Source organism: Heptranchias perlo, chromosome 27 (assembly GCF_035084215.1).
Source record: "Heptranchias perlo isolate sHepPer1 chromosome 27, sHepPer1.hap1, whole genome shotgun sequence".
In the NCBI taxonomy this organism is placed as follows: domain Eukaryota; kingdom Metazoa; phylum Chordata; class Chondrichthyes; order Hexanchiformes; family Hexanchidae; genus Heptranchias; species Heptranchias perlo.
Genome location: NC_090351.1, coordinates 1,179,914 through 1,193,189, shown reverse-complemented (window position 1 = coordinate 1,193,189; position 13,276 = coordinate 1,179,914). Strand labels below are relative to the sequence as shown.

Below are 13,276 nucleotides of genomic sequence, written 5' to 3'. Positions count from 1 at the left end.
GTGCCGCTGGAGGAGGCCCCATCCACATCTGCCATCCACATTGAGGAGGAGGAGGAGGAGGAGGAGGAGCAGGAACAGGAGCAACCCACGGGCAGAACAGCGGCTCACCTGGCTGCTCGAGAGGTGAGGGAGTCATTTATATGCGAATGATTCGCGTAAGATCAGAAAGTGAGAATAGTCCAGTCCTCACACCACCTGGACAGAGCAGCGCCCACATCAGCTCTCCCCCCTCACTCCTCCCTGCACAAAACAGTCCTGCAATTACATTTACACCCACTGTAAAGTGACCCACTGGGTGGCATCAAGTGTCGTCTTTCATGATGAAGCACACGAAAGGGCCCTATCACAAAAGCCAGTTAAGAATGGGCAAGATGTGGCAGTAGTGGTGAGAATGATAACATTTAATGTGACTTTAACAAAAATCAAATATAAATGAAAAACTTGACCAATCGTCAAACACCCTTGTGCATCCCCTTCGTGCTCACAAAACCTTCACCTTTCACTTCCGACTACTCCTACGTGGTGCTTCCCCTGTGACTGCAGCAGAGGTAGTGACAGGTTACTCTTGTTCATGCCCTGACCGATTAGATGCTTTGGGCCGACATCCTCTGGGTTTTGGTGCCCATGAGGGCCCCTCCAAAGACTGCTCCACCTGCACCTCTGCAGGTCAGACTCGGCCACCTGGAGAGGAGGCAGCATTGCGGGTAATGGTTGAGAGGGGGGGCAACGGGTGAGACGTGGGAGCACTTTGAGTGGCATCCCCACTTCCGTGTCCCCTTTTGTCATCATCCTTTTCCTGGACCAGGCCCACATCACTCCTACCATCCTGCTGGAGAACAGTTTGGACATACACGTATGGACAACATATATGATGCCTTGGAAGCCCAGTTGTAAAGTTTCTGTCAGCCTGTTTAAGGCGGCAGAATGTTGTTCACCCTGAGTCCGAACGGCTGTTGTCAGGGCCTGAATGGACTCATTTCTGAGCCGTGCTTGAAGTTCAACGGAGGCTAGCCTTCCCTCCATCGCAGACATTTCCGCAGTTACCCACGACACTATCTCAGACAGTTGCTTCACGTCCCTGTGACAGTATCTCAGAGATTCCCTCCTGTACCTGTGCCACCATTCCACTCATGCAGGAGTTGGACTCCTCCATCCTCTGCGCGATTGTGGAGACTGCGCGTGGCACCTGTTCCAGCACCTCGCAAATGTGCTGCTGCCCTTTGATCATTCTCCTTTTAAAGGATGGCCCCCAGGGTTCAGCATCTGTGTCCAGCCGAGCAGAGCCTGGAGAGGAGTGCTCCCACCGACACGGACTCTCCACAGCTGCCCCTGCCACCAGTGTCTGCTCGTGCTCACTTGTGTGTGGTGACTCACCAGGTGCGACCCCAACTAACTGCGGACTGGGACCCACCGAGGTGTGAGTATCTGCGCTGATGGATGGCTCGCTCAGATGTGACGGTGCCCCCTCAGAGGCCGGGAGCCCCTCTGAGGAATCACCCTCTCCCGTCACTTTGGTTGTTGTACGGCCTGTAAGAGAACAGAAGGCAATATTAAACATCATCACAGATGTGTCATGTTGCGATGAGCATTCTGAGGTGTTCAACATGCCAATCATTGTTAACATCAATTCATATTGTGTCTGCTGAATGTTAAAGTTCTGTCACCAGACGTTTGTCGGGTGCCAATCTTAGCGTCCCAGACGGACAGGCACTCGAGGGTTTGGCTCAGCTCCAGCGTCTCCTGTTCCACGTCTGTGAGGACGGTGATTTGTTGTGGCCCTCCTCCGGTCCTCGCCCTCTCCAGTGCATTCTGGGCTCTCTTCTCCCACAAGGGAAAAAAGTACAGACGCGTGAGTGAGTGATGGTGACGTGGCCAACCGATGAATGCAATGGTTTGGGTGAGGCTGACCGTGAAAGAGATGCATCAGAGGGTGAGTATGAGACAGAGCCATGACATTGGATCAGGATTGGGGTGAGTGGTAGTGGTGGGGTCACAAATGGGGGGGTGAGGAAGTGCTGAGGAAGTGCAGGTAAGTTGAGGATGAGCTTTGAGTGGGTGTGAGGGGTGATGTGATGGAGTAGTGTGGGCAGTGCAGAAGGAGTTGTGGGGTGGGGGCGGTGATGTGGAAGACGGAGTGTAGGAGAATGAGTAAGTGGACTCACTTTTGCTGACCTAGTTAGGTCATTGAAACCCTTCCTGCACTGGATCCAGGTGCGGGAGACGTTGCTGCTGCTGGTGACCTCCTCAGCCACCTCGAGCCAGGCCTTCTTGGTGGCAGAGGCAGGCCACTTCCTCCCGTCCGCTGGGTAAAATAGTTCCCTCCTCCTCCTCACCCTGGCCAGTAATACCTGGAGTGAGGCATCGCTGAATCTTGGAGCAGACTCGCCCCTGTGCTGCTCCATTGGGTCTTCTTGCTCCTTGCTCGAGCAAAATCCATTGGAGCAATGGCCCTTTAAATGTAGCCTGTCATGTGGGTGCACAGTCCACCCACTGTGCAGCTTTCGGGCGCCAAACCCGGAAACAAGATTAATAGCGACCAATTAAGCCGCGGGGAACGGTAAGTTTTTATTATTCGGGTTTGCTGACCGCCCACTGACCCCGCCCCCACCGCCCCCCGCTGCCATCCCTTTTAAAATCAAGCCCATAGTAACCATTTCCCATTGCTGGGCCTCAGGAGGCCCCCGTGTGTTTGCAGTAGATGGGAACAGGGTGGGGTCTCACTTGTTTTGGGGATGTAGGCTGTGTCCTTGCACTGCACTGCTGTCTCACTGAGGCCACACAGGTTCTCGGAGAAGACTCGGAAGTTGTAGTGATTGCCCATCACCAGGTCGGAGATGGTGCAGGGGATGGAGTGGGCATTTTCCAGCACGGTGAACCATTCCTGACAACAAGGGAAGAGAAAGACATCAGAGACTGGCCATTACAGAGACATGTTGCAAGATGACCAAGGTTGGGAGCTAAATATTCAGGGTTATTTAACATTTCGGAAGGATAGGAAAAAAGGTAAAGGTGGTGGGGTTAATAAAGGATGAAATTGGTATAATAGTGAGAAATGATCTTGGCTCAGAAGATCAAAGATGTTGAATCAATTTGGGTGGAGGTAAGAAATAGCAAGGGGAAGATCACTGGTGGGAGTAGTCTATAGGCCCCCTAACAGTAGCTACACTGTAGGGCAAAATATAAATCAGGAAATAAGGGGGGCTTGTAAAAAAGGTAATGCAATAATCATGGGCGATTTTAACTTTCACATAGATTGGACAAATCAAATTGGCAAAAATATCCCCGAGGAGGAGTTCATAGTGTGTGTTAGGGACTGTTTTAGACCAATACGTCTAAGAAACCAACCAGGGAACAGGCCATTTTGGATCTGGTAATGGGTAATGAAACAGGATTAATTAATGATCTCAAAGTAAAGGATTCCTTGGGAAGCAGTGATCATAACATGATAGAATTTCACATCCAGTTTGAGAGGGAGGATCTTGGGTCTGAAACTACTGTATTAAACTTAAATAAGGGCAATTATAAAGGAATGAGGGCAGAATTGGCTAAAGTGGACTGGGTAAACAGATTAGACGGTATGATGGTGGATAAACAGCGGCAAACATTTAAAAAGATATTTTATGACTCGCAACAAAAATATATCCCTGTGAGGAGGAAAGACTCCATAAAAAGGGTGAACCAACCATGGCTAACTAAGGAAGTCAAGGATGGTATCAGGTTAAAAGAAAAACCATACAACATGGCAAAGATTACTGGTAAGCCCGAAGATTGGGAAAACTTTAAAAACCAGCAAAGGATGACTAAAAGAATAATAAAGAGGGAGAAAATAAATTATGAGAGTAAACGAGCAAGAAATATAAAAACTGACAGTAAAAGCTTCTACAAGTATATAAAAAGGAAGAGGGTAGCTCAAGTAAACATTGGTCCCTTAGAGGATGAGACTGGGGAAATAATAATGGAAAACAAGGAAATGGCAGAGGAATTGAACAGATATTTTGTATCTGTCTTCACAGTAGAAGACACTAATAACATACCAATAATAGTAGAAAATCAATGGGCAAAGGGGAGGGAGGAACTAAAAACAATCACTATCACTAGAGAAAAAGTACTAGATAAACTAATGGGTCTAAAGGCTGACAAATTCCCTGGACCTGATGGTTTGCATCCCAGGGTCTTAAAGGAAGTGGCTGCAGAGATAGTGGATGCATTGGTTGTAATCTTCCAGAATTCACTAGATTCTGGAAAAGTCCCAGCGGATTGGAAAACCAGAAACGTAACACCCCTATTCAAGAAGGGAGTGAGACAGAAAGCAGGTAATTATAGACCAGTTAGCCTAACATCTGTCATTGGGAAAATGCCAGAATCCATTATTAAGGAAGTAGTAGCAGGACATTTGGAGACTCATAATACAATCAAGGAGAGTCAACATGGTTTTATGAAGGGGAAATCATGTCTGACAAATTTATTAGAGTTCTTTGAGGAAGAAACAGGCAGGGTGGATAAAGGGGAACCAATGGGTGCAGTATATTTGGATTTCCAAAAGGCATTCGATAAGGTGCCACATAAAAGATTACTGCACAAGATGAGAGCTCATGGTGTTGGGGGTAATATACTGACATGGATAGAGGATTGGCTAACTAACAGAAAACAAAGAGTCGGGATAAAAGGGTCATTTTCAAAATGGCAATCTGTAACTAGTGGGGTGCCGCAGGGCTCAGTGCTGGGGCCTCAACTATTTACAATATATATCAATGACTTGGATGAAGGAACGGAGTGTCTTGCGGCCAAATTTGCTGATGATACAAAGATAGGTGGAAAAGCAAGTTGTGATGAGGACACAAAGTGTCTGCAAAGGGATATTGACAGGTTAAGCGAATGGGCAATAATTTGGCAGATGGAATATAATGTGGGAAAATGTGAAGTCATCCACTTTGGGAGGAAAAATAAAAAAGCAAAATATTATTTGAATGGAGCAATACTACAAAATGCTGCGGTACAGAGGGATCTGGGTGTCCTCGTACATGAAACACAAAAAGTCAACATACAGATGCAGCAGGTAATCCGGAAGGCAAACAGAATATTGGCCTTTATTTCTAGGGGGATGGAGTATAAAAGCAGGGAAGTCATGCTACAACTGTACAGGGTGCTGGTGAGACCACACCTGGAGTACTGCGTACAGTTCTGGTGTCCTTATTTAAGGAAGGACATACTTGCACTGGAGGCAGTTCAGAGAAGGTTCACTAGGTTGATTCCGGGAATGGAAGGGTTGTCTTATGAGGAAAGATTGAACAGGTTGGGTCTATACTCATTGGAGTTTAGAAGAATGAGAGGAGATCTTATTGAAACATACAAGATTCTGAGGGGACTCGATACGGTGGATGCTGAGAGGATGTTACCCCTCATGGGGGAATCTAAAACTAGGGGGCATAGTCTCAGAATAAGGGGTCGCCCGTTTAAGACGGAAATGAGGAGGAATTTCTTCTCCCAGAGGGTCGTGAATCTTTTGAATTCTTTACCCCAAAAAGCTGTGGAGGCTGAGTCATTGAATACATTCAAGTGCAACACTCCCTCAGCACTGACCCTCCAACGGTGCAACACTCCCTCAGCACTGACCCTCCAACGGTGCAACACTCCCTCAGCACTGACCCTCCAACGGTGCAACACTCCCTCAGCACTGACCCTCCAACGGTGCAACACTTGAATGTATGCAATAAAATTTTTGATCAGCGAGGGAGTCAAAGGAGATGGGGAAAGGGCGGGAAAGTGGAGTTGAGGTAAAAATCAGATCAGCCATGATCTCATTAAATGGCGGAGCAGGCTCGAGGGACCGAATGGCCTACTCCTACTCCTATCTCTTATGGTCTTATGGTCTTAATACATGGCAACCGTTCCTGCATCTCCCAGGCATTCTGTGTCTGACGCACTACTCCACGTGTGACCGCACTGATAAGGCACCAGCTAAGTGGAGAGATTGGAGAAGCTGGGGTTGTTCTCCTTAGAGCAGAGAAGGTTATGGGGAGATTTGAATGAGGTGTTCAAAATCATGAACAGTTTTGATAGAGTAAAGAAGGAGAAACTGTTTCCAGTGGAAGGAGGGTCGGTAACCAGAGGACACAGATTTAAGGTAATTGGCAAAAGAACCAGAGGTGAAATGAGGAGAATTTTTCTTACGCAGCGAGTTGTTCTGATCTGGAATGCGCTGCCTGAAAGGGCGGTGGAAGCAGATTCAATCGTAACTTTCAGAAGGGAATTTTATAAATACTTGAAGGGAAAACGGGGAAAGAACAGGAGGGTGGGACTAATTGGATAGCTCTTTCAAAGAGCCGCCACCGGCACGTGGGCCAAATGGCCTCCTTCTGTGCTGTATAGTTCCATCCAATGGGAAATAGTGGGTGCCCAGGCTGTGAGTTTCCACCACACTGGGGGTGTGGGGTTTGGCCCTTTAGCCCACCCTAATTACAGGGTCACACTGGAACCTTGCGACTGATAAGGTTTATTTGGGGTCACTGTGAGAGCAGGAGCATGGGATGTAAAGGTGAGGCTTCATCCACTGGAGTCCCAGCTTCCTTCCTGTCTATTTGAAACATTGATTCACGTCCTGCAAGAACAGAGCTGGCTGGTTTCACTGCCCTTCTCATCACTACCTGGTGTGACACTGAGCCAAACCAGAGTCACATGTACTGGGCTCACCCCCAACCCCCTCCCACCCTCCCCCAACCAGTGCCGCAGCTGATCGAGCGCTAGGGCAGGGGAGGGCTGGATCAGACGGGACTGCGATACCTCTGCAGATTCCTCAGGATCCCGATGTGCCGCTGGTCTGGGTACGGACAAGTCTTAGGTGCACACGGAGGGAGGAGGGGAGATGTGGTGATGGAAAGCCTCCTGGTGCTAGCCAAAGAAACAAAGAGTTTTACAAAATAAAGTTGGAAATCGGCCCTCCAACAGTGCAACACTCCCTCAGCACTGACCCTCCAACAGTGCAACACTCCCTCAGCACTGACCCTCCAACAGTGCAACACTCCCTCAGCACTGACCCTCCAACAGTGCAACACTCCCTCAGCACTGACCCTCCAATGGTGCAACACTCCCTCAGCACTGACCCTCCAACGGTGCAACACTCCCTCAGCACTGACCCTCCAACAGTGCAACACTCCCTCAGCACTGACCCTCCAACAGTGCAACACTCCCTCAGCACTGACCCTCCAACGGTGCAACACTCCCTCAGCACTGACCCTCCAACAGTGCAACACTCCCTCAGCACTGACCCTCCAATGGTGCAACACTCCCTCAGCACTGACCCTCCAACAGTGCAACACTCCCTCAGCACTGACCCTCCAACGGTGCAACACTCCCTCAGCACTGACCCTCCAACAGTGCAACACTCCCTCAGCACTGACCCTCCAACAGTGCAACACTCCCTCAGCACTGACCCTCCAATGGTGCAACACTCCCTCAGCACTGACCCTCCAACGGTGCAACACTCCCTCAGCACTGACCCTCCAACAGTGCAACACTCCCTCAGCACTGACCCTCCAACAGTGCAACACTCCCTCAGCACTGACCCTCCAACAGTGCAACACTCCCTCAGCACTGACCCTCCAACGGTGCAACACTACCTCAGCACTGACCCTCCAACAGTGCAACACTCCCTCAGCACTGACCCTCCAACAGTGCAACACTCCCTCAGCACTGACCCTCCAACAGTGCAACACTCCCTCAGCACTGACCCTCCAACGGTGCAACACTACCTCAGCACTGACCCTCCAACAGTGCAACACTCCCTCAGCACTGACCCTCCAACGGTGCAACACTCCCTCAGCACTGACCCTCCAACGGTGCAACACTCCCTCAGCACTGACCCTCCAACGGTGCAACACTCCCTCAGCACTGACCCTCCAACAGTGCAACACTCCCTCAGCACTGACCCTCCAACAGTGCAACACTCCCTCAGCACTGACCCTCCAACAGTGCAACACTCCCTCAGCACTGACCCTCCAACAGTGCAACACTCCGTCAGCACTGACCCTCCAATGGTGCAACACTCCCTCAGCACTGACCCTCCAACGGTGCAACACTCCCTCAGCACTGACCCTCCAACAGTGCAACACTCCTTCAGCACTGACCCTCCAACAGTGCAACACTCCCTCAGCACTGACCCTCCAACAGTGCAACACTCCCTCAGCACTGACCCTCCAACAGTGCAACACTCCCTCAGCACTGACCCTCCAACAGTGCAACACTCCGTCAGCACTGACCCTCCAATGGTGCAACACTCCCTCAGCACTGACCCTCCAACGGTGCAACACTCCCTCAGCACTGACCCTCCAACAGTGCAACACTCCTTCAGCACTGACCCTCCAACAGTGCAACACTCCCTCAGCACTGACCCTCCAACAGTGCAACACTCCCTCAGCACTGACCCTCCAACAGTGCAACACTCCCTCAGCACTGACCCTCCAATGGTGCAACACTCCCTCAGCACTGACCCTCCAACGGTGCAACACTCCCTCAGCACTGACCCTCCAACAGTGCAACACTCCCTCAGCACTGACCCTCCAACAGTGCAACACTCCCTCAGCACTGACCCTCCAACAGTGCAACACTCCCTCAGCACTGACCCTCCAACAGTGCAACACTCCCTCAGCACTGACCCTCCAACAGTGCAACACTCCCTCAGCACTGACCCTCCAACGGTGCAACACTCCCTCAGCACTGACCCTCCAACAGTGCAACACTCCCTCAGCACTGACCCTCCAACAGTGCAACACTCCCTCAGCACTGACCCTCAAACAGTGCAACACTCCCTCAGCACTGACCCTCCAACAGTGCAACACTCCCTCAGCACTGACCCTCCAACAGTGCAACACTCCCTCAGCACTGACCCTCCAACAGTGCAACACTCCCTCAGCACTGACCCTCCAACAGTGCAACACTCCCTCAGCACTGACCCTCCAATGGTGCAACACTCCCTCAGCACTGACCCTCCAACGGTGCAACACTCCCTCAGCACTGACCCTCCAACAGTGCAACACTCCCTCAGCACTGACCCTCCAACAGTGCAACACTCCCTCAGCACTGACCCTCCAACGGTGCAACACTCCCTCAGCACTGACCCTCCAACAGTGCAACACTCCCTCAGCACTGACCCTCCAATGGTGCAACACTCCCTCAGCACTGACCCTCCAACAGTGCAACACTCCCTCAGCACTGACCCTCCAACGGTGCAACACTCCCTCAGCACTGACCCTCCAACGGTGCAACACTCCCTCAGCACTGACCCTCCAACAGTGCAACACTCCCTCAGCACTGACCCTCCAACAGTGCAACACTCCCTCAGCACTGACCCTCCAATGGTGCAACACTCCCTCAGCACTGACCCTCCAACGGTGCAACACTCCCTCAGCACTGACCCTCCAACAGTGCAACACTCCCTCAGCACTGACCCTCCAACAGTGCAACACTCCCTCAGCACTGACCCTCCAACAGTGCAACACTCCCTCAGCACTGACCCTCCAACGGTGCAACACTACCTCAGCACTGACCCTCCAACAGTGCAACACTCCCTCAGCACTGACCCTCCAACAGTGCAACACTCCCTCAGCACTGACCCTCCAACAGTGCAACACTCCCTCAGCACTGACCCTCCAACGGTGCAACACTACCTCAGCACTGACCCTCCAACAGTGCAACACTCCCTCAGCACTGACCCTCCAACGGTGCAACACTCCCTCAGCACTGACCCTCCAACGGTGCAACACTCCCTCAGCACTGACCCTCCAACGGTGCAACACTCCCTCAGCACTGACCCTCCAACAGTGCAACACTCCCTCAGCACTGACCCTCCAACAGTGCAACACTCCCTCAGCACTGACCCTCCAACAGTGCAACACTCCCTCAGCACTGACCCTCCAACAGTGCAACACTCCGTCAGCACTGACCCTCCAATGGTGCAACACTACCTCAGCACTGACCCTCCAACAGTGCAACACTCCCTCAGCACTGACCCTCCAACAGTGCAACACTCCCTCAGCACTGACCCTCCAACAGTGCAACACTCCCTCAGCACTGACCCTCCAACAGTGCAACACTCCCTCAGCACTGACCCTCCAACGGTGCAACACTCCCTCAGCACTGACCCTCCAACGGTGCAACACTCCCTCAGCACTGACCCTCCAACAGTGCAACACTCCCTCAGCACTGACCCTCCAACAGTGCAACACTCCCTCAGCACTGACCCTCCAACAGTGCAACACTCCCTCAGCACTGACCCTCCAACAGTGCAACACTCCCTCAGCACTGACCCTCCAACAGTGCAACACTCCCTCAGCACTGACCCTCCAACGGTGCAACACTCCCTCAGCACTGACCCTCCAACGGTGCAACACTCCCTCAGCACTGACCCTCCAACGGTGCAACACTCCCTCAGCACTGACCCTCCAACAGTGCAACACTCCCTCAGCACTGCACTGGAATATCAGCGAGGATTATGGGCTCGAGTATCTGGAGTGGGGTTCGAACCCACGACCTTGTAACTCCGAGGTGGGAATGATAACCAGCAACTTTCAGGATCAATGAGATTGGTTGAAATTAATAGAAAAAGAAATTCAAAGAAGTTGATGGGACTTCTGAGAATGAGTTTTTGTTGTAGTGGAAAACATTGTCCAATCAGGGCAAACCAGCCATGACGATCTTGAATCGTATTGAACGCCCAATGTTGGGTGATTTGACTCTCTCTACCTACCCCTGTTTTTTTGTCAGCTTTCTGGATTGTGTAGCCACTGATTTCAGTGTTGCCTTTGTCCTTGGGAGGCAGCCACTCCAGGGTCACGTTAAATCCCCACACGTCCAGCATCTTCAAGTTCTGTGGAGGGCCGGGCTTCTCTGCAAGGTGAATCACAGTTGTCCAGTCAGTGATGAGCCCTGCAGCTTGATTCTGGGAGCGGAGCGGCCAGGAATTTGGGTGGAATCCATTTCCGCTGGGTTTGCCCCCTCCCTGGTTCCCGCGGCAACTTCCGACGTTAAGGGCGTGCCTGGTGGGGTCCCGGGGGAGGGGGCGGGTTCCGCCTTCGGTACAGCCAGTGGCCAATGTGTCACACGGAGCTGGCAGCGGACAGATTGATTCCTGGTTGAATCTGGGGCCTCCCCATCATCGAGAGAAGGTTGGCACCTGCCCCCTGTTGATCCAGGCTCCGAGAAGGCAGATTGCCCTGGTCATACCTGGGCGGGTTTGCCAGGGCATCTCGGCAGGTGTGGGCACCCAGGCAATGCTGGCTCCTGATTACCATGGCTTCTTTCATGCAATCCACTGTAAAGCATAGTATGCTGTGATTGGGAGGTTTGTGAAGAGCCTTCCAGCGGACGGGTTAGCCTGGCGTTGCCAGCTCGGTGTGATACCCCCTGGGGATCACAGCACAGCCATCACTTTCTACTGATGCCACTTTTTTATTTTTAAGTGAATTCAAATTCTCAAACTGCCGTGGTTGGATTTGAACTGATAGGGACAGGAGAAGGCCATTCAGCCCCATGAGCCCGATCCGCCATCCTAGGTTCTGTAACCCTTGACTAATAAAAATGGATGAGCAGTCCAGTAACAGCAAAAGAAAAACCTGCATTTCTATAGCGCCTTTCACAACCTCAGGACGTCCCAAAGCAATTTACAGCCAATGAAGTGCAGCAGCCAATTTCCGCACAGCAAGATCCCATAAACAGCAATGTGAGAATGACCAGATAATCTGTTTCAGTGATGTTAGTTGAGGGATGAACATTGGCCAGGACACCAGGGAGAACTCCCCTGTTCTTCATTGAATAGTGGCTGTGGGATCTTTTACATCCACCTGAGGGGGCGGACGGGACCTCGGTTTAACATCTCATCCGAAAGACGGCAACTTCGATAGGGTGGCACTCCCTCAATACTGCACGTGTAGATTTTGTGCTCAAGTCTCTGGTGTGGGACTTGAACCCACGACCTTCTGACTCAGAGGTGAGAGTGCGAGCACTGAGCCAGGGCTGGGTTACTACACCATTGTACCCCTGTGCACTGCCTGCACCCACTCCTAATCTCAATGCATCTTTGATGATCCATATTCACATTCAATATTTATGAATATTATGATATGCATACCCACAACCTGGATCTCGATGACCACTTCATCCATCGCAGTGTCTATCTGGACAACCAGCTTGTACTGGCCCGAGTCCTTTCTCTCCACCTTCCTGATGAATAGGATCGTATCCACGGGGCTGTTATGGATATTCACACGGGCCGGGTCCAGAGGCTCATCGTCCTTGGTCCAGGTTACGATAGGTTTGGGATTTCCCTAAGCACATTGGAGAGGAATTCCTTCTTTTAGTGAGGCAGACCGAAAAACCTGCAGCCTCCGTCAACATGGCGGCTGCCGTCCGTTCAGTCAGAGAGTTTTATAAAGGAGCTCAGATCGGAGTGTTTCCCACGACCAGTCCCAGGAAAACTGATCAGCCTCTTTTCATGACTAAGGTAAGCCATATAGACCTAAAGGCTGACCCACTCTCTGAGACCCCCCCACACTGACCCACTCTCTGAGCCCCCCACACTGACCCACTGTCCGAGACCCCCCCGCACTGACCCACTGTCTGAGCCCCCCCCCGCACTGACCCACTCTCTGAGCCCCCCCCCGCACTGACCCACTCTCTGAGCCCCCCCCCACACTGACCCACTGTCCGAGACCCCCCCTCACACTGACCCAGTGTCTGAACCCCCCCACACTGACCCAGTGTCTGAACCCCCCCACACTGACCCAGTGTCTGAACCCCCCCCCTCACACTGACCCAGTGTCTGAACCCCCCCACACTGACCCAGTGTCTGAACCCCCCCACACTGACCCACTGTCCGAGACCCCCCCTCACACTGACCCAGTGTCTGAACCCCCCCACACTGACCCAGTGTCTGAACCCCCCCCCCACACTGACCCACTGTCTGAACCCCCCCCCACACTGACCCAGTGTCTGAACCCCCCTCCACACTGACCCACTGTCTGAGACCCCCCCTCACACTGACCCAGTGTCTGAACCCCCCCACACTGACCCAGTGTCTGAACCCCCCCACACTGACCCACTGTCTGAACCCCCCCCACACTGACCCACTGTCCGAGACCCCCCCCCACACTGACCCAGTGTCTGAACCCCCCCCCCACACTGACCCAGTGTCTGAACCCCCCCCACACTGACCCACTCTCTGACCCCCCCCTCACTGAACCACTCTCTGACCCCCCCTCACTGACCACTCTTTGCCCCCCCTCAC

General features: G+C 52.2%; 1 protein-coding gene across 3 annotated transcripts in view; it reads right to left on the bottom strand.

Moving 5' to 3' along the window:
- Positions 1–13,276, bottom strand: part of LOC137344338 (myosin-binding protein H-like) — a 168,639-nt gene that overhangs the window by 91,475 nt on the left and 63,888 nt on the right. For 2 of the 3 annotated variants that reach the window (XM_068007204.1, XM_068007202.1), the window contains 4 exons: positions 12,122–12,317; positions 10,742–10,881; positions 2,722–2,881; positions 1,375–1,527 (listed from right to left, as the gene is read on the bottom strand). In XM_068007204.1, coding sequence (XP_067863305.1) covers positions 1,375–1,527; positions 2,722–2,881; positions 10,742–10,881; positions 12,122–12,317 — 649 coding nt within the window. The remainder of the gene's footprint in view (positions 1–1,374; positions 1,528–2,721; positions 2,882–10,741; positions 10,882–12,121; positions 12,318–13,276) is intronic. The other variant, XM_068007203.1, reaches the window with a different exon arrangement.